Source organism: Schistocerca serialis, chromosome 12 (assembly GCF_023864345.2).
Source record: "Schistocerca serialis cubense isolate TAMUIC-IGC-003099 chromosome 12, iqSchSeri2.2, whole genome shotgun sequence".
Lineage (NCBI taxonomy): Eukaryota > Metazoa > Arthropoda > Insecta > Orthoptera > Acrididae > Schistocerca > Schistocerca serialis.
This window is the reverse complement of record NC_064649.1, coordinates 84867926-84889901: the sequence shown is the minus strand read 5'-3', so window position 1 is coordinate 84889901 and position 21976 is coordinate 84867926. Positions and strand designations below refer to the sequence as shown.

The window sequence follows — 21976 nt, the reverse complement described above, 5'->3', positions numbered from 1 at the left end:
AATCCACGTTCTGTTTTTTTTGAAAATGATGCCGCATTTCGGCTCGCCATATACAGTGCCAACTTTAGGCCATATGGTATGACGTGTTACTGGACACAACCACAAATTCACAGCTCTTGCGTGTGCAGGGCACTGTAACCTGAGTGATATACATGTATGACATCCTGCGACCCGTAGCCATACCCTTTCTGCGCAACACAACAGCCGCAACTTTCCAGCATGACAATGCATGACCACTTGTTGTTGCACGAATATGTGCCTTCTTGGTGTCACTAGATGGCAGCCTTTTGCACTGGCCAGCCAGATCACCAGACCAGTGCCAGTCACTACAGATGTACTTTGGAACCAGGTGAATGCACCATGGATGGCTATACCACAGGATGCCGTTCGCGACTTATACGCGTCGTGCCATCACGCATGGAGCAGCTTATCAAGGTCCATGGCAGACGCTGTGTCTACTAGGCAACTGAACAAATGCTGAACCGAGGTGACTGAAATGCTAATTATTTCTGCAGAATGTAGCAATGTACATGTCCTGTGAATACGAACGTCCTATGTCTAGTCATTCAAGGTGTTTAGTTCTTTCTGAGCATGAGTTTGGTGTGTCATATCTGTCAACCTATGAAGTTTTCTGGAACCACGCGACCGCTACGGTCGCAAGTTCGAATCCAGCCTCGGGCATGGATGTCTGTGATGTCTTTAGGTTACTTAGGCTTAAGTAGTTCTAAGTTCTAGGGGACTGATGACATCAGAAGTTAAGTCCGATAGTGCTCCGAGCCATTTTTTGTTGTTGTGAAGTTTAACTACGTTCCCTCCTCCTTTTCTGGGTGCCTCACTTTTGCCGTTAGGCAGTGTAAAAATAACATAAAGAAAATATTTATACTGAAGACGTTTCTATACAGAGTACAGCTGAGAAGTGTCGAGATGTAGATGATGGGTTCAAATGGCCCTGAGCACTACGGGACTTAACATCTGAGGTCATCAGTCCACTAGAACGTAGAACTACTTAAACCTAACTAACCTAAGGACATCACACACATCCATGCCCGAGGCAGGATTCGAACCTGTGACCGTAGCAGTCGCGCGCTTCCAGACTGAAGCGCCTACAACTGCTCGGCCACACCACCTGGCTGGAGGTGATGATTTTTCTTCTGGCTGATACGAAGTGGACATGGTTCTGCATGAAGGTCAGCTCAGGGAACTGTGGCAAGGGTGGGAAGAGAGGTTGGATAGATTTGGACCAATGCGGATGTGTGACTACACGGGGTGTGTCAGGATGCGGATGGGTGTTCACTGGAAAGAGCTTGAGGATCAGTCACCAGATGGCAGAAAGAACAAGGCGGTGCAATGGTTGGGCTGTGCTCAGCGAAACGTCTCAAGTGCTGTGCTTCGTGGCGCACCATTAACATGAAGAGAGAGCTGCTGTCAGCAACTCAGATACGAGGGTCACTCCATAAAAATTGCACACCATTTTTTAAAAATCCATATTTTATTCTACATGTTTGAAAGTTTTACAATGTAGAGATATGTCCTTTAGGAACAATATTTTCATTTTCCCACATAATTTCCATCCCTCTCAACTGCCTTACGCCATCTTGGAACCAGCGCCTGTATACCCAAACGGTAATATTCTGGACCAACCTGTTGGAGCCACTGTTTGGCAGCGTGCACAAGGGAGTCATCACCTTCAAATCTTGTTCCACGAAGAGAGTCTTTCAATTTCCCAAAGAGATGATACTCACATGGACCCAGGTCAGGACTGTAAGGCGGGTGTTTCAGTGTTGTCCATCCGAGTTTTGTGATCGCTTCTACGGTTTTTTACTGACATATGGCCGTGCAACAGCAAAACATCGTGCTTTTGCCGATGTAGTCGAACACGACTCAGTCGAGCTTGGAGTTTCGTGAGTGTCTTCACATATGCATCAGAATTTATAACGGTTCCACTTGGCATGATGTCCGCAAACAAGAGTCCTTCAGAATCGAAGAACACCGAGCCATAACTTTTCCTGCAGAAGGTGTGGTTTTGAATTTGTTTTTCTTGGGTGAATTTGCATGATGGCATTCCTTTGTCTCTGGTGAAAAGTGGTGGAGCCATGTTTCATAATCTGTCACAATTCTTCGAAGAAATTCATCTCCACCATTCTCGTACTGTTTCAAAAGTTCGCTGCATACCGTTTTTCTTGTTTCTTTGTGAGCCACTGTCAATATCCTGGGAAACCACCTGGCACAAACCCTTTTCAACGCCAACACTTTCAGTATCCTGCAGACACTTCCTTCCCCTATCCCAAAGTAGCGTGACAATTCGTTCACTGTGATGCGTCTGTCAGCAGTCACCAATTCGTTAACTCTCTGCACATCGTCTGGAGTGTGTGCAGTACGAGGCCTGCCGCTGCGACGACAATCCTCAGTATTGCCGTGCCCGCTTTCATCACGTAACCTGCTTGCCCACCGACTAAATGTACTGCGACCGACAGCAGCCGTGTACCGCAAGTCTCTAGAGGAACGGAAGGTTCCAAATGATTGGAAAAGAGCACAGGTAGTCCCAGTCTTCAAGAAGGGTCGTCGAGCAGATGCGCAAAACTACAGACCTATATCTCTGACGTCGATCTGTTGTAGAATTTTAGAACATGTTTTTTGCTCGAGTATCATGTCGTTTTTGGAAACCCAGTATCTACTCTGTAGGAATCAACATGGATTCCGGAAACAGCGATCGTGTGAGACCCAACTCGCTTTATTTGTTCATGAGACCAAGAAAATATTAGATACAGGCTCCCAGGTAGATGCTATTTCCTTGACTTTCGGAAGGCGTTCGATACAGTTCCGCACTGTCGCCTGATAAACAAAGTAAGAGCCTACGGAATATCAGACCAGCTGTGTGGCTGGATTGAAGAATTTTTAGCAAACGGAACACAGCATGTTGTTATCAATGGAGAGACGTCCACAGACGTTAAAGTAACCTCTGGCGTGCCACAGGGGAGTGTTATGGGACCATTACTTTTCACAATATATATATAAATGACCTAGTAGATAGTGTCGGAAGTTCCATGCGGCTTTTCGCGGATGATGCTGTAGTATACAGAGAAGTTGCAGCATTAGAAAATTGTAGCGAAATGCAGGAAGATCTGCAGCGGATAGGCACTTGGTGCAGGGAGTGGCAACTGACCCTTAACATAGACAAATGTAATGTATTGCGAATACATAGAAAGAAGGATCCTTTATCGTATGATTACATGATAGTGGAACAAACAGTGGTAGCAATTACTTCTGTAAAATATCTGGGAGTATGCGTTCGGAACGATTTGAAGTGGAATGATCATATAAAATTAATTGTTGATAAGGCGGGTGCCAGGTTGAGATTCATTGGGAGAGTCATTAGAAAATGTAGTCCATCAACAGAGGAGGTGGCTTACAAAACACTCGTTCGACCTATACTTGAGTATTGCTCATCAGTGTGGGATCCGTGCCAGATCGGGTTGACGGAAGAGATAGAGAAGATCCAAAGAAGAGCGGCGCGTTTCGTCACAGGGTTATTTGGTAAGCGTAATAGTGTTACGGAGATGTTTAATAAACTCAAGTGGCAGACTCTGCAAGAGAGGCGCTCTGCATTGCGGTGTAGCTTGCTGTCCAGGTTTCGAGAGGGTGCGTTTCTGGATGAGGTATCGAATATATTGCTTCCCCCTACTTATACCTCCCGAGGAGATCACGAATGTAAAATTAGAGAGATTCGAGCGCGCACAGAGGCTTTGAGACAGCCGTTCTTCCCGCGAACCATACGCGACTGGAACAGAAAAGGGAGGTAATGACAGTGACACGTAAAGTGCCCTCCGCCACACACCGTTGGGTGGCTTGCGGAGTATAAATGTAGATGTAGATATACCTTTTTCAACCTCTTGTGGATCTTTCCCACTGTCTCGTTTCCACAGGACAGGAATTCTAGGACAGCACGTTGCTTGTGACGAACGACAAGTGTAACAGCCGTCTTGAAGACATGCTGTGACGGCGCGGGAAGGATGTACACTCTTGGAAACATATTGACACCGGTGTGTCAGACCCACCATACTTGCTCTGGACACTGCGAGAGGGCTGTACAAGCAATGATCACACGCACGGCACAGCGGACACACCAGGAACCGCGGTGTTGGCCGTCGAATGGCGCTAGCTGCGCAGCATTTGTGCACCGCCGCCGTCAGTGTCAGCCAGTTTGCCGTGGCATACGGAGCTCCATCGCAGTCTTTAACACTGGTAGCATGCCGCGACAGCGTGGACGTGAACCGTATGTGCAGTTGACGGACTTTGAGCGAGGGCGTATAGTGGGCATGCGGGAGGCCGGGTGGACGTACCGCCGAATTGCTCAACACGTGGGGCGTGAGGTCTCCACAGTACATCGATGTTGTCGCCAGTGGTCGGCGGAAGGTGAACGTGCCCGTCGACCTGGGACCGGACCGCAGCGACACACGGATGCACGCCAAGACCGTAGGATCCTACGCAGTGCCGTAGGGGACCGCACCGCCACTTCCCAGTAAATTAGGGACACTGTTGCTCCTGGGGTATCGGCGAGGACCATTCGCAACCGTCTCCATGAAGCTGGGCTACGGTCCCGCACACCGTTAGGCCGTCTTCCGCTCACGCCCCAACATCGTGCAGCCCGCCTCCAGTGGTGTCGCGACAGGCATGAATGGAGGGACGAATGGAGACGTGTCGTCTTCAGCGATGAGATTCGCTTCTGCCTTGGTGCCAATGATGGTCGTATGCGTGTTTGGCGCCGTGCAGGTGAGCGCCACAATCAGGACTGCATACGACTGAGGCACACAGGGCCAACACCCGGCATCATGGTGTGGGGAGCGATCTCCTACACTGGCCGTACACCACTGGTGATCGTCGAGGGGACACTGAATAGTGCACGGTACATCCAAACCGTCATCGAACCCATCGTTCTACCATTCCTAGACCGGCAAGGGAACTTGCTGTTCCAACAGGACAATTCACGTCCACATGTATCCCGTGCCACCCAACGTGCTCTAGAAGGTGTAAGTCAACTACCCTGGCCAGCAAGATCTCCGGATCTGTCCCCCATTGAGCATGTTTGAGACTGGATGAAGCGTCGTCTCACGCGGTCTGCACGTCCAGCACGAACGCTGGTCCAACTGAGGCGCCAGGTGGAAATGGCATGGCAAGCCGTTCCACAGGACTACATCCAGCATCTCTACGATCGTCTCCATGGGAGAATAGCAGCCTGCATTGCTGCGAAAGGTGGATATACACTGTACTAGTGCCGACATTGTGCATGCTCTGTTGCCTGTGTCTATGTGCCTGTGGTTCTGTCAGTGTGATCATGTGATGTATCTGACCCCAGGAATGTGTCAATAAAGTTTCCCCTTCCTGGGGCAATGAATTCACGGTGTTCTTATTTCAATTTCCAGGAGCGTGTCTACACACTGTAAAATTGTCACACATGCAGACTGAAAACTGTATTTTTACAAAAGTAGTGTGCATTTCTTTTGTAGTGACCCTCGTACATGGTGTTGGTGCGCCCAAACCGTCGGGCAAAGTAAGCAAGAGCGCGCGGCGTACCCACCTGATGGAGACGAGGATCATGGCGAAGATGAGGTACTTGCCGAGTAGCGGCACCACGAGCGACGTGGGCGGGATGATCTCGACCACCAGCAGGAAGAACACGTGCAGGCTAATCAGGATCGAGATGGACAGCGTCACCTGCGGCACACGATCACACCCATCATCAACTTCCCAGCGAGACGTGAGGAGGGACTGTTCCAAGACGAAGGTATTTTTGCTCCACAACAGACACCATGTGCAGAATGAGGGTTAATATTCAGCTCACAAAACGTAATGTTTTCCAAACAAGGCGTGAATAAAAATCCAATGTTTGACACCGTAATCAGAAAACCGACAATAAACAACATTAACTTTTACGCATCAGGTGTAGTGCCTTTTGGAAAGACAGTGTTGTTGTTGTTGTGGTCTTCAGTGCTGAGACTGGTTTGATGCAGCTCTCCATGCTACTCTGTCCTGTGCAAGCTTCTTCATATCCCAGTACCTACTGCAGCCTACATCCTTCTGAATCTGCTTAGTGTGTTTATCTCTTGGTCTCCCTCTACGATTTTGACCCTCCACGTTGCCCTCCAATACTAAATTGGTGATCCCTTGATGCCTCAGAACATGTCCTACCAACCGATCCCTTCTTCTAGTCAAGTTGTGCCACAAACTCCTCTGTTCCCCAATTCTATTCAGTACCTCCTCGTTAGTTATGTGATGTACCCATCTAATCTTCAGCATTCTTCTGTAGCACCACATTTCGAAGGTTCTAGTCCTTCTTGTCCATAGTATTTATCGTCCACGTTTCACTTCCATACATGGCTACACTCCATACAAATACTTCCAGAAACGACTTCCTGACACTTAAATCAATACTCGATGTTAACAAATTTCTCTTCTTCAGAAACGCTTTCCTTGCCATTGCCAGTCTACATTTTATATCCTCTCTACTTCGAACATCATCAGTTATTTTGCTCCCCAAATAGCAAAACTCCTTTACTACTTTAAGTGCCTCATTTCCTAATCTAATTCCCTCAGCATCACCCGATTCAACTCGATTACATTCCACTATCCTCGTTTTGCTTTTGTTGATGTTCATCTTATGTCCTCCTTTCAAGACAGTGACCCTTGCATAAAAAGTATTTATGTGCAGGGTGAGCTCAAAGTTATTCCTTGCCAACAAAAAACTGTGTTTAAAGAACTACGAGGGTAATCCCGTCTGTACTTAGAGAGCGCTCCCTTTCCAAAGAACAAGAATGCTTTTCTGGTTAACGGTGTTTTCGCGAGTGCGCACACACGTGATGAGGGCTTTTAGCGGTGAGAAGGTTTATTGTTTCTGAGACGTATGTTGACAGCAGGACGTCACCATTTCCAGGAAGGGAACACGTGGTGTCCCGTTAGGACCATCAGGAAGAATGCATTCGGTGTTATTCTGGGCTATTTTCGTACACACATCTTGTTAGGTCAGGAATTTCCATGCAGGCAAGCTGAGAGATTGCGAAAGCTCCTACAAAAGCGACAGTTAACTATTTCTGCAGTAGTTTACGAATTCTGGGAAGGGACTGAGTGCCTAGGTGAACACGTATTTCGACATTTCTCGGGTGCCAAGTGTTAAAGGGATGCCGCCCCCTCATTCTTGTGGGACCCGAACTGACACCTGCACGTGGTTCGGCAGCTGACGGCCACGTTGAAAGGTAAGTGGCCAACCTTGCCACATGGGAGAAAGACAGTGGTAGTGATGACTCAGTAGTATGTGGGCCCAGCTGACTGAATTGATGGCTCACCTACTCCCAACTGACATCCATCACAAATGGCTGCTGAGTTCTGTGGCCCAGGCCATGTAACTGAGGTGGCAACAAATCCAGAAGACACTACAGCTGGCACCCGTACAAATGTTCTGCCATACTGCAGCCGTTGACTGGTGTCGTCCTGTACATAGCCAGAAAACTTGACGACAGTCACTGTCTGTGGCAGTGGGTCTTAACATATCCACAAAGTAGATGTAGCTCATTTGAAGTTTATGGCACATTATGAAGTTTTGTGGAGAGCAAATTCTTCCTCTGTGAAGCCACCATGTAGGTGACTTTGCAACTTAATACTAAAAAAGAAATGTACCCAATTTCTTTTCTTCATTTGATTACTTTGTCAGTGTCCCTTTCAGAGAGTATTATTATTATTATTTTTCTTTGGTTTGATTTTTCATTATCAAAGGAAGTTAACTGATTTTGCACACTCATCTATTGGTCACTGGTATTCTGGAGACCAAACTGTTTTGCCGGCCGGTGTGGCCGAGTGGTTGTAGGCGCATCAGTCTGGAAACGCGCGACTGCTGCGGTCGCAGGTTCGAATCCTGCCTCGGGCATGGATGTATGTAATGTCCTTAGGTTAGTTAGGTTTAAGTAGTTCTAAGTTCTAGAGGACTGATGACCTCAGAAGTTAAGTCCCATAGTGCTCAGAGCCATTTGAACCAAACTGTTTGTTTTTGATTACTCTAGGTATGGTACGAAATGAAATGTCGTGTGGCTAGGGCCTCCCGTCGGGTAGACCATTCGCCTGGTGCAGGTCTTTCGAGTTGACGCCACTTTGGCGACCTGCGCGTCGATGGGGATGAAATGATGATGATTAGGACAACACAACACCCAGTCCCTGAGGAGAGAAAATCTCCGACCCAGCCGGGAATCGAACCCGAGCCCTTAGGATTGACAGTCTGTCACGCTGACCACTCAGCTACCGGGGGCAGACTTTAGATATGGTGAGAAGTAGTTTGTTCACTTCACATAATAAGTCTGATTGTGCTTGGTTAACCTTGTGAAATTACAAAATACACTGATGGAAAAAAATCACAAAACCAAGTAGGATTTGTGTAAAATAAATGAAGTTTGGTAGACACGTTTCTATATCTGAAAGATGATGTCTGTTCAGGTATCATACCCGTCACATAAGAGTGGCAATAGTAATGCCTCTAAAATGATGCAAATCAGGTTTGCTTTAGATACAAGTTGTAATGGACATGAGCACTAATTGCCCTTGGGATTAGACTTGGTGAGTCAAGAACCCTGTAAGATGACAAAGATGTTATTATCAACATGTCATTGAGCTTGATAAGGTCATGTAGTTGGACTATGAGAAGCTCTAAGTTCTTTCTGTGATACTGCAGAAAGGATTGGCAAGAATGTAGCCACTGTACATCAATGCTGACAGCGGTGGTCACGAGAACGTACAGTGGCAAGAAGACTGGGCTCCAAACAGTCACGTGGCACTACCAAGAGGGAAGATCATCGTGCTCAGCATATGACTGTGTCTGCAGCATCAATTTCAGTAGTAGCTGGCACGATAGTAACACAACGAACTGTTACAAATCGGTTACTTCACGTACAACTTTGAGCCAGATGCCCTGCAGCATACATTACACTGACCCAAACCACCGCCATTTGTAAGTTCAGTGTGAAAGGTATGTGCTGAGATTCGATCAGGATAGAGCCAGTGAAAAATGTCGATAGTTTCCCAACCGCAAGGTTGGACGAGTAGTACGTCTTCGAGTAGTAAGATCTTTGACAGCTAACAGAGCTAGGTGCACGCAGTAAAAGTTTGAGTAGTGGTGAGGAGATGCGCAGAGACAGCAGACGTGTTTCGAGTCGGAGCTAGATGCCTGCAGGAGGCAGCCGGGTCGTGACAGCATCAAAGTAAGAATTGGTTCTACGCACATAATAAGCTATATATTGAGCGAAACTCGGCACATACCCCTGGGGAAACTAGAAAGAATAATTAATAAAATAGGTTTTCTTTGGTTAAATAATGTCTAAAAGCTAGATAGAAATCCCATTGTTGATGCAATAAGCGTTTTGTGAAACTTTCTCGTAAATACATGATATAGAAGTTGTTTTTTAGTTTTTCACATGTGCCTTAAAAGTTTGAACAATAAATATTTTTTAGATAAAATTAGAGTTTCATCTCACACCTTATGTCGTTCTCCACATCCTGTGCTTGCATTGAACCAAAAGGTGCATTAAAGAAAAGTTCCCACGAGTAAAGCTAATAATTTCATTTATCAGAGCAAAATAATCGATATGCCATTGCACAGTTGGCAAATTATTCAGGACAGAATTTTTATTAAGTAACAAACAGGGCCAAAATGAGTAAAGTTATCTAGAATGACAATTTTATGCCATTGCACTACGGCTGAGTTGAATGTATGTTTTATTATCGGCTAAACGGGAAGGAGTGCACGAGCTAAGTCCGCAGGCGCAGTCAGATGCAGGTTGGTGACTTTCATTTATTTTTACCACTAAACTTTCATGCAGTCAGATGTGTCTTTTTGAGTATTAATTTTCCAACAATACAGGGTGATTCAAAAATAATACCACAACTTTAGGAATTTAAAACTCTGCAACGACAAAAGGCAGAGCTAAGCACTATCTGTCGGCGAATTAAGGGAGCTATAAAGTTTCATTTAGTTGTACATTTGTTCGCCATTTCAGCCAATAAAGTTTTTGGACCCTTTTTCTTCGAAGGTGCTACTGTAACTGGACTAGTGTATCTGGAGATGTTAGAGAATTGGCTGTTCCCTCAGCTCGAACAAGAAGCACAACAATTCATATTTCAGCAGGATGGAGCGCCACCGCATTGGTACTTATCTGTCCGTAACTACCTGAACGTCAACTACCCGAGGCGATGGATCGGCCGCCAGGCAGCCCGTGACAGAGCACGTCATCACTGGCCTCCAAGAAGCCCTGATCTTACCCCCTGCGATTTTTTCTTATGGGTGTATGTTAAGGATATGGTGTTTTGGCCACCTCTCCCAGCCACCATTGATGATTTGAAACGAGAAATAACAGCAGCTATCCAAACTGTTACGCCTGATATGCTACAGAGAGTGTGGAACGAGTTGGAGTATCAGGTTGATATTGCTCGTGTGTCTGGAGCGGGCCATATTGAACATCTCTAAACTTGTTTTTGAGTGAAAAAAAAACCTTTTTAAGTACTCTTTGTAATGATGTATAACAGAAGGTTATATTATGTTTCTTTCATTTACACATTTTTAAAGTTGTGGTATTCTTTTTGAATCGCCCTGGAACTAGGCCTAAGCACAATGAGAAACTCAGACAGGAGAGTACTGCAAATGTTAGAATAAGGAAAGATTCTCAGAAAAGTATAATTAAAAATAATGTAAGTATATTTCATCAAAATATTGGGAGTTTAAAGAATAAAGTAGATGAGCTTCTGGTTTGTTTAGAAGATTTAGAAGCTGAGAATGAAATAGATGTACTATGCCTGTCTGAGCATCACATTGTTACTGATATGGATAAGGTAAATGTAAGTGGATATAAGCTCTCTGCACATGTAATGAGAGAAAATATGGAGAAAGGAGGAGTTGCCATATATGTCAAAAGTTATCATTGTGCAAAAAGTATAGAAACAAAAAAGTTTTGTGTAGAGAAACATATAGAAGCATGTGCCTGTGAGCTTAAATTAAATAAAGGCACATTTATAATTGTAACTGTATATAGGTCCCCATCAGGAAATTTTCATCTATTTCTGAAAATTTTGGACTCCTTGTTGTGCTATCTGTCAGACAGGGGGAAGCAAATTATTATTTGTGGGGACTTCAATGTAGATTCTCTGAAAGAGGGTAATAGGAAAAATGACCTTGAAGTATTACTCGGTTCTTTCAATTTGACACCCGTTATTGATTTTCCTACTCGGGTGGTAAAGGATAGCAGCTCACTGATAGATAACTTCTTTATAGACCAAGATAAGTTTAACCAGATAAATGCTCAACCTGTTGAGAATGGTCTTTCTGATCATGGTGCACAGCTAGTTACAATAGATGACATAGCTCCATTCATCAATACCAAACAGTCCTCCAAAGTAGTGCGTTCAGTCAACGATTTAACAATTGCAAATTTCAGGGAAAGCCTACTGCAGATAGACTGGGATGAGGTGTACCATGAACCTGATGCCAATTTAAAATATAATTTATTTCATGACATTTTTGTAAATGCATTTGAAAACTGCTTCCCCAAGAAAATAGTTAAATATACTCGTAAGAAACCTTGTAACAAACCATGGCTTACTAAGGGTATAAAAATATCTTGTAACCGGAAAAGGGAAATGTATCTGACAGCAAGAAAGAGTAGTGACCCAGAAACTATCAAAAATTATAAAAACTACTGTGTTATATTAAGAAAAGTTATTAAAAAATCCAGGAGTATGTGTATCATGTCTGAAATCAGCAACTCTGATAATAAAATTAAAACAATTTGGAATATTATTAAAAGAGAAACAGGTCAACCAAGAGCAGAGGAAGACAGTATTACCATCAAATTGAATGAAAACTTTACGAACAAAAAGTCAGAAGTTGAAAATATTTTTAATAATCATCTTCTAAATGTTGTGGGTATAGTAGGATCCAGGTGTTCATTAGAAGATGCTACGCTGTTAATGGAAGAGGCCATACCTATGCAATTTGATACAATTGAAATCTCACCCACTTCTCCCTCTGAAATTAGGAAAATAATAAACTTGCTTAAAAGCACAAACTCACATGGAATTGATGGCATTTCCAGCAAAATACTAAAAGCTTGTTCTCAACAGATAAGTAAGATTCTCAGCCACCTGTGTAATAGCTCTCTGGAACAGGGCATTTTCCCTGATAGACTGAAATATGCTATTGTTATACCTTTGCATAAAAAGGGGGATAGATCTGATGTCAACAATTACCGTCCAATCTCCCTTCTAACAGCTTTATCCAAAATTTTTGAGAAAGTAATGTATTCAAGAGTAGCTTCACATATCTGTAAAAATGAAGTACTAACAAAATGTCAGTTTGGTTTCCAGAAAGGTTTTTCAACAGAAAATGCCATATATGCTTTCACCAGTCAAATTTTGAATGATCTGAATAACCGAACACCACCCATTGGGATTTTTTGTGATCTCTCAAAGGCTTTTGATTGTGTAAATCATGAAATTCTGCTAGACAAGCTCAAGTATTGTGGCATGAGTGGGACAGTGCACAAATGGTTTAATTCGTACCTAACTGGAAGAGTGCAGAAAGTTGAAATAAGTAGTTCTCGTAACATGCAAAGATCAGCACATTCCTCAAACTGGGGAACTATCAAGAATGGGGTTCCACAAGGATCAGTCTTAGGTCCTTTGTTGTTCTTATTATATATTAATGACTTGCCATTCTATATTCATGAAGAGGCAAAGTTAGTTCTCTTTGCTGATGATACAAGTATAGTAATCACGCCTGACAAACAAGAATTAACTGTTGAAATTGTCAATACTGTCTTTCAGAAAATTACTAAGTGGTTCCTTGTAAACGGACTCTCACTGAATTTTGATAAGACACAGTACATACAGTTCCGTACAGTCAATGGTATGACGCCATTAATAAATATAGACCTTAATCAGAAGCATATAGCTAAGGTAGAATATTCCAAATTTTTAGGTGTTTCCATTGATGAGAGATTAAACTGGAAGAAACACATTGATTCTCTGCTGAAACGTTTGAGTTCAGCTACTTATGCAATAAGGGTCATTGCAAATTTTGGTGATAAACATCTTAGTAAATTAGCTTACTACGCCTATTTTCACTCATTGCTTTCATATGGCATCATATTTTGGGGTAATTCATCACTGAGGAATAAAGTATTTATTGCACAAAAGCGTGTAATCAGAATAATAGCTGGAGTCCACCCAAGATCATCCTGCAGACATTTATTTAAGGATCTAGGGATATTCACAGTAGCTTCTCAGTATATATATTCTCTTATGAAATTTGTTATTAACAACCAAACCCAATTCAAAAGTAATAGCAGTGTGCATAACTACAATACTAGGTGAAAGGATGATCTTCGCTATTCAAGATTAAATCTAACTTTGGCACAGAAAGGGGTGAATTATACTGGCACTAAAGTCTTTGGTCACTTACCAAATAGTATCAAAAGTCTGACAGATAACCAACAAGTATTTAAGAAGAAATTAAAAGAATTTCTGAATGACAACTCCTTCTACTCCATAGAGGAATTTTTAGATATAAATTAAGGAAAAAAAGAAAAAAATATTTAAAAAAATAAAAAAATAAAAAAATAAAGTTGTTATATTAACTTAAGTATGTTGTTAAATTAACCTAATTATGTCATGTATTGGAAAATTTGACTCGTTCCACATCATTACGAAATATCGTATTCATGATCCATGGAACTAGTATTAATCTAATCTAATCTAATCTAATCATGCAGTCAGATAAAGTTCAGTTCAGCTAAATACGCAGTCAGATGCAAGTTTTATTAAAGACTAAAGCAGTCACATGCAGTTCACTCTAGTTCAAATAGAGAAGTTTTATTAACAACACTTTCAACTTTTACACTTCAGGTGTTTTGCCTTATGGAAAGACAGTGACCCTTTCATAAAAAATATTTATGTGCAGGATGAGCTCAAAGTTGTTCCTTCCTAACAGAAAATATTATCTAAAGAACTACGCTACGAGGATAATCCCAAAAGTAAGGTCTCCTCTTTTTTTATAAGTACAGTTGGTCACACTGTTATGAAGAGTGCTTTAGGTGCTGTGTGTAAACATGTGCACGCCACGCTGAGGCGCTCAGTCTTGGCTTGGCAGCCGTTGAGAATGGAGCTCCCGTTGGATGTTACGCCAAGTGCGAATTGTGCGCAGTTATTCAGTTTTTGAACGCAAAGAGCACTGCGCCGATTGAAACCCATCGCCAATTGACGGAAATGTGTGATAAGTCGTGCATGGATGTGAAAATGTTCGTAAGTGGTGTACAGAGTTTGCAGTTGGTCGGACCGAAATTCACGACGAACAAAGGAGCGGGAGACCGTCAGTTTCTGAAGAGACAGTGTTCAAGGTTGAGCAAAGCATGCGTGATGATCGGCGGATCATCCTGGATGATTCTGCACGTCGGTTCCTGAGATTTCCCGAAGCACTGCTCGCAGAATTGAACTACCGGAAGGTGTGCGCAAGATGGGTGCCACGCATGCTCACTCAGGACCACATGTGGCAACGAGTTGATGCTTCCCGCGCATTTCTTCACCGCCTTGCTGCCGAGCAGGACAACTTTCTGGACTCAATTGTCACGGGTGACGAAACCTGGGCATACCACTTTACACTTGGGACCTAGCAACAATCACGCCAGGGGCGGCATCCTTCTTCGCCAAAGCAGCGGAAATTCAAACAAACACAGTCTACTGGTAAAGTCATGGCAACCGTTTTTTGGGATCGGAAAGGGATATTGTTGGTCGACTTTATGCCCACTTGGACCACAATTAACGCTGACAGGTACTGTGAGACTCTGAAAAAACTCAAACCGGCAATTCAGAACCGGAAAATAGAAATGTTGAGCAAGGGCATACACATTCTCCATGACAACGCTCGCCCACATATCATTCAGCAAACCGTTGCTCTCCTGCAAACAATTTCAGTGGAACATAATCACCCACCCACCCTATAGTCCTGAGTTGGCGCCCAGTGACTATCACCTGTACCTTAGGTTAAAAGAACGTTTGGCCAGAAAGCGATTCAGCTCTGACGACGAGGTGAAAGAAGAGGTTCATAACTTTCTGAACAGCATGGCGGCGGGCTGGTATGACATGGGCATACAAAGACTGCCTCAGCGTCTACAAAAATGCACTGACAGAAGTGGTGATTATGTCGAAAAATAGCTAAATTTTCCAACTGTAAACTGATGTAAACCATTTTAGAAATGAACACGTCTATGTACTTATAAAAAATAGAAGACTTTACTTTTGGGATTACCTTCCTACAACCATGTATGCGTCTTGTTGCAAATGGTGGCTTAACTCATGTACTTTTTATGTGGATACTTCGGAACTTTATGTTGCACCTCAGTAAGAGTAACTTCAAGCAGGGGTCGTTGTTCCAACAGGTTGGTGCATGCACCATCACACAGGGGGTTACCTGTTTATACATTCTTAAATGGAGCTTTTCTGGACACATGGATTGCTAAAGTCGGCCAAACCTTCTCGTTCATCGGTCGTATGCTGTCTTGAACTTGTTTTGCTGAGTTGCGTTAATAATGACGTGCTCCGTTCACCAGCATTATACAGCAACTCGCCAACTGAAGATCGAAAGTCCCGATATCATTTAATGCACAAACCATTGGCGGAACTGAATATGTACAGATTGACTTGCAGGGTTCAACTGATATATCAGGATAAAGCTACAAGCCTTCTTTTTATATATAGTTGCGATATGGCGATCTTTTAACGACTAACTGCACAGGTGATAGTAATTACAATTATATGAGGAAAAGTACCAGCACAGCTGTATCTTGAGAATGTCTTTATTCTATCACACAACTAGTTTCGGTGGCACATTGCCGCCATCCTCAGGTCCCGTTTACTAAAGAACAGTATCACAATGCCAGTGCTTGAAAACAAAGCAACTATAAACCAACAATCAGCAGCAGCAGCATGGCCGAGACAGACGCCGCAACAAGTAACTGATTTTGTGACTTTTACGAGTTCTTAATCAGGAGCGAATTTTGTAATATCATCTGTGTGCTTTAATAGAATACTTTCTTGATTCTGCATGTTAATTTACTATCTAATACCCACAGTTCTCGCATCTTTGTTTCCGTCGGAAAGCAAACCGATTTTGTGACATATTACGAGTCCCTAATCAGGGGCGAATTATCTAGTTTCACCTGAATGCCTCGGTATCTCTGATTCTCTGTATATTAATCTAATTTATTAGACAGAGCTCCTGCGTTTTCATCTGTGTCTACAGTAAAGTTCCACAGCACTTGCTGACAGTCCTTTTATCTGGATAGTTTAGTTTACCACCCTCTTTAGTGTGGACAGGGACTGTGATTATTGTGTGCAGATGGTGACACTTCGCTCTCAGCTCCAGGCTGTGATGACTTCAGTTACACAGCTTGAAGCTGCAGTGGATGGGCACCACTGTTGTGGGCCTGCCATTGTGATCCAACGGATGTCCAGTATGTCCCAGTACTCCGATAGATCCTCACCAGTGGCCAGTCCAGTTACTGCTCACACTGAGGTTGACCCCTCACCTGCAGTCGAGTGGGAGGTAGCCCTGGGGCGCAGCAGGCGGCGAAAGACTTCCCAGGAGGCTGCACGTGAGGCCTGCCCAGTTAGTCGGACAAACAGGTTCCAGGTGCTGTCTGTGGCTGACACTGTCACTGAGCCAGATGCTGTCTACATCTACATCCATAGCGCGCAAGCCACCTGACGGTGTATGGTGGAGGGTACCTTGAGTACCTCTATCGGTTCTCCCTTCGATTCCAGTCTCGTATTGCTCGTGGAAAGAAAGATTGTCGGTATGCCTCTGTGTGGGTTCTGATCTCTCTGATTTTATCCTTATGGTCCCTTCGCGAGATATACGTAGGAGGGAGCAATATACTGCTTGACCCCTCGGTGAAGCTATGTTCTCGAAACTTCAACAACAGCCCGTACCGAGATACTTAGCGTCACTCTTGCAGAGCCTTCCACTTGAGTTTATCTATCATCTCCGTAACACTTTCTCGATTACTAAATGATCGTATAACGAAGTGCGTGCTCTCTGTTGGATCTTCTCTATCCCTCCCACTGTCATCTACACTCCTGGAAATTGAAATAAGAACACCGTGAAATCATTGTCCCAGGAAGGGGAAACTTTATTGACACATTCCTGGGGTCAGATACATCACATGATCACACTGACAGAACCACAGGCACATAGACACAGGCAACAGAGCATGCACAATGTCGGCACTAGTACAGTGTATATCCACCTTTCGCAGCAATGCAGGCTGCTATTCTCCCATGGAGACGATCGTAGAGATGCTGGATGTAGTCCTGTGGAACGGCTTGCCATGCCATTTCCACCTGGCGCCTCAGTTGGACCAGCGTTCGTGCTGGACGTGCAGACCGCGTGAGACGACGCTTCATCCAGTCCCAAACATGCTCAATGGGGGACAGATCCGGAGATCTTGCTGGCCAGGGTAGTTGACTTACACCTTCTAGAGCACGTTGGGTGGCACGGGATACATGCGGACGTGCATTGCCCTGTTGGAACAGCAAGTTCCCTTGCCGGTCTAGGAATGGTAGAACGATGGGTTCGATGACGGTTTGGATGTACCGTGCACTATTCAGTGTCCCCTCGACGATCACCAGTGGTGTACGGCCAGTGTAGGAGATCGCTCCCCACACCATGATGCCGGGTGTTGGCCCTGTGTGCCTCGGTCGTATGCAGTCCTGATTGTGGCGCTCACCTGCACGGCGCCAAACACGCATACGACCATCATTGGCACCAAGGCAGAAGCGACTCTCATCGCTGAAGACGACACGTTTCCATTCGTCCCTCCATTCACGCCTGTCGCGACACCACTGGAGGCGGGCTGCACGATGTTGGGGCGTGAGCGGAAGACGGCCTAAGGGTGTGCGGGACCGTAGCCCAGCTTCATGGAGACGGTTGCGAATGATCCTCGCCGATACCCCAGGAGCAACAGTGTACCTAATTTGCTGGGAAGTGGCGGTGCGGTCCCCTACGGCACTGCGTAGGATCCTACGGTCTTGGCGTGCATCCGTGCGTCGCTGCGGTCCGGTCCCAGGTCGACGGGCACGTGCACCTTCCGCCGACCACTGGCGACAACATCGATGTACTGTGGAGACCTCACGCCCCACGTGTTGAGCAATTCGGCGGTACGTCCACCCGGCCTCCCGCATGCCCACTATACGCCCTCGCTCAAAGTCCGTCAACTGCACATCCGGTTCACGTCCACACTGTCGCGGCATGCTACCAGTGTTAAAGACTGCGATGGAGCTCCGTATGCCACGGAAAACTGGCTGACACTGACGGCGGCGGTGCACAAATGCTGCGCAGCTAGCGCCATTCGACGGCCAACACCGCGGTTCCTGGTGTGTCCGCTGTGCCGTGCGTGTGATCATTGCTTGTACAGCCCTCTCGCAGTGTCCGGAGCAAGTATGGTGGGTCTGACACACCGGTGTCAATGTGTTCTTTTTTCCATTTCCAGGAGTGTATTTCGATATCTACCACTTTGTCATCTGTGCGACAATCTAAAGAAGGAACTACAGTTCAGTCTTTCTCTGTGAAACAGCTTTGGAAAAAGAGATTTAGTATTTCGGCCTTTAGACTGTCATCCTCTGTTTCAGTACCATTTTGGTCACAGAGTGTCTGGACAGATTGTTTCGATCCACCTACCGCTTTGACATAAGATCAAAATTTCTTAGGATTTTCTGTCAAGTCAGCACATATAAATTTACTTTCGAATTCATTGAACGCCTCTCCTGTCCTGTTTAGAGGAAACATCTCAGCCTGTAAGATCCGGGGAATCACAGAGGGTGGGATTATTGATAGTTAGGCACATCATAGGGCTCTTTAGGGACATGGCTGTCAAGAAAGGAAAGAGAACTAGTGTGCACTCCGTGTGCATACCAGGTGGTTTAATTCCAGACGTGGAACGGGTACTCACGGATGCCATGAAGAGCACAGGGTACAGCCAACAGCAGGTGGTTGCTCACTTCGGTACCAATGATATGTCTCACTTTGGACCGGAAGAGACTCTCTGGTTTCGAGCGGCTATCAGAAGTGGTAAAGGCTGCCAGTCTTGCTTGTGAGATGAAAGCAGAGCTGACCAATTGTAGCATAGTCGAAAGGACCGATTGCGGACTTCTGTTACAGAGCTGAATGGAAGATTTTCCAGGCGGTTCTGCGACAGTGTAAGCTGCAGATTCCTCGACTTGCGCCAAAGGGTAGTTGGGTTTCGGGTTCTGCTGAATAGGTCAGGTGTGCACTATACGCAGGAGGCGGCTACACGGGTAGCAGGGGCTGTGTGGTGTGGAGTGGGCGGTTTTTTAGGTTAGAGGGTCTCGGGAGAACACAAAAAGGGCTTTAGCCACAAAGGGTGCAGGCCGAACACAGGAAGAACGTAGAGACAGTGACCATCGGTGTAACAGTTGTAAACTGTCGTAGCTGTGTTGGGAAAGTACCAGAGCTCCAAGCGCTAATAGAAAGCTCTGATGCTCAAATCGTTATAGGCACTGAAAGCTGGCTAAAGCCGGATATAAGCTCAGCCGAAATTTTTGCAAAGAACCTAACGGTGTCCCGAAAGGATACACTAAACACGGGTGGCGGTGGGGTGTTTGCTGCTGTCAGAAATAGTTTATCTTGTCACTAAATTGAAGTAGATACTTCCTGTGAGTTAGCAAGGGCAGAGGTCATTGTTGGCAACCGAAAGAAAATAATAATTTGATCCTGTTACCGACCTCCCAATTCAGATGATACAGTTGCTAAAAGGTTCAAAGAAAACTTGACTTTGATTTCAAACACGTACCCGACTCATACGATTTTAGTTGGTGGTGACTTTAATTTACCCTCGATATGTTGGCGGAAATACTTGTTTAATTCCGGAGGCACACATAAAACATCATCCGAAATTGTTTTAAACGCATTCTCTGAAAATTATTTCGAGCAGTTAGTTCACGAGCCCACGCGAATAGTAAACGGTTGTGAAAACACACTTGACCTCTTAGCAACAAATAATCCTGAGTTAATAACAAGCATCAAAACAGATACAGCGATTAGTCAACTCAGGGTTGTCATAGCGAGATTGAATATTGTAACCCCAAAATCCTCCAGAAATAAAGGAAAATATACCTATTCAAAAACGCAGATAAAAATTCACTTGACGCCTTCCTGAGAGACAGTCTACACCTCTTCCAAATGAACAATATAAATGTAGACCAGATGTGGCTTGAATTCAAAGAAATAAAATCGACAGCAATTGAGAGATTTATACCAAATAAATTAACAAACGACGGAGCTGATCGTCCTTGGTACACAAAAGGGGCCAGAAAACTGTTGCAGAAACAACGAATAAAACATGCCAAATTTAAACAGAGTCAAAATCCCCAAGATTGGCGACCTTTAACAGAAGCTCGAAAATTGGCGCTGACTTTAATGCGAGATGCTTATAACAGCTTCCGCAACGAAACTTTGCCTCGAAACCTGACAGAAAATCCAAAGAGATTCTGGTCGTATGTGAAGCATGCTAGCAAACACAGTCTTCCGAAATGCCTTCACAAAAGAAGACGAAGTAAATATTCCAGAATTCGAATCAAGAACAGCTGCCAATATGAGTAACGTAGAAGTAAATATCCTTGGAGTAGTCAAACAGCTTAAACGACTTAATTGAAGCAAGTTTTCAGGTCCACACTGTATACCAATCAGGTTTCTTTCAGAGTATGCTGAGGCAGTAGCTCCATACGTAAGAACCATCTACAACCGTTCGCTTGATGAAAGATCCGTATCCAAAGAATGGAAAGTTGCACAGGTCACACCAATATTATTCGAACATTATGAATTACTGCGAAGAAAACGGTGTACTGACAGACGGTCAACACGGATTTAGAAAATATCGTTCTTGTGTAACACATCTAGCTCTTTATTCGCATGAAGTGTTGAGTGCTACTGACGGGGGATTTCAGATTGATTCCGTATTTCTGGATTTCCGGACACTGTACCACACAAGCAGCTTGTAGTGAAATTGCGTGCTTATGGAATATTGGCTCAGTTATGTGACTGGATTCGTGGTTTCCTGTCAGGGAGGTCACAGATCGTAGTAATTGACGAAAAGTCATCGAGTAAAGGAGAAGTGCTTTCTGGCGTTCCCCAAGGTAATGCTACAAGCCCTTTTCTGTTCATTATCTATATAAACGATTTGGGAGACAATCTGAGCAGCCGTCTTAGGTTGTTTGCAGATGACGCTGTCATTTATCGACTAACAAAGTCATCAGAAGAGCAAAAAATTTGCAAAATCATTTAGAAAAGATATCTGTGTGGTGCGAAAATTGGCAGTTGACCCTAAATAACGAAAAGTCTGAGGTCATCCACGTGAGTGCTGAAAGGAATCCGTTAAACTACGATTATGCGATAAATAAGCCAAATCTAAAGGCCGTAAATTCAACCAAATACCTAGGAATTACAATTACGAACAACTTAAATTGGAAGGAACACACAGAAAATATTGTGGGGAAGGCTAACCAAAGACTGCGTTTTATTGGCAGGACACACAGAAAATGTAAAAGACCTACTAAGGAGACTGCCTACACTAAGCTTGTCCGTCCTCTTTTAGAATACTGTTGAGCGTTGTGGGTTCCTTACCAGATAGGACAGACGGAGTACATCGAAAAAGTTCAAAGAAGGGCAGCACGTTTTGTATTATCGCGAAATATTGGAGAGAGTGTCACTGAGATGATATAGGATTTGGGGTGGACAAAGGCTTTTTCGTTGCGGCGGAATCTTCTCAGGAAATTCCAATCACCAACTTTCTCTCCGAATGCGATATTTTGTTGACACCGACCTACATAGGGAGAAGTGATTACGTGATAAAATAAGGGAAATCAAAGCTCATACGGAAAG

General features: G+C 44.4%; 1 protein-coding gene across 1 annotated transcript in view; it reads right to left on the bottom strand.

The window, feature by feature from the left end:
* LOC126428287 (acetylcholine receptor subunit alpha-like) overlaps window positions 1-21976 on the bottom strand; it is a 737302-nt gene that overhangs the window by 50103 nt on the left and 665223 nt on the right. The window contains exon 7 of the mRNA XM_050090204.1: window positions 5576-5712. Within this exon, the coding sequence (XP_049946161.1) occupies window positions 5576-5712 (137 nt within the window). The remainder of the gene's footprint in view (window positions 1-5575; window positions 5713-21976) is intronic.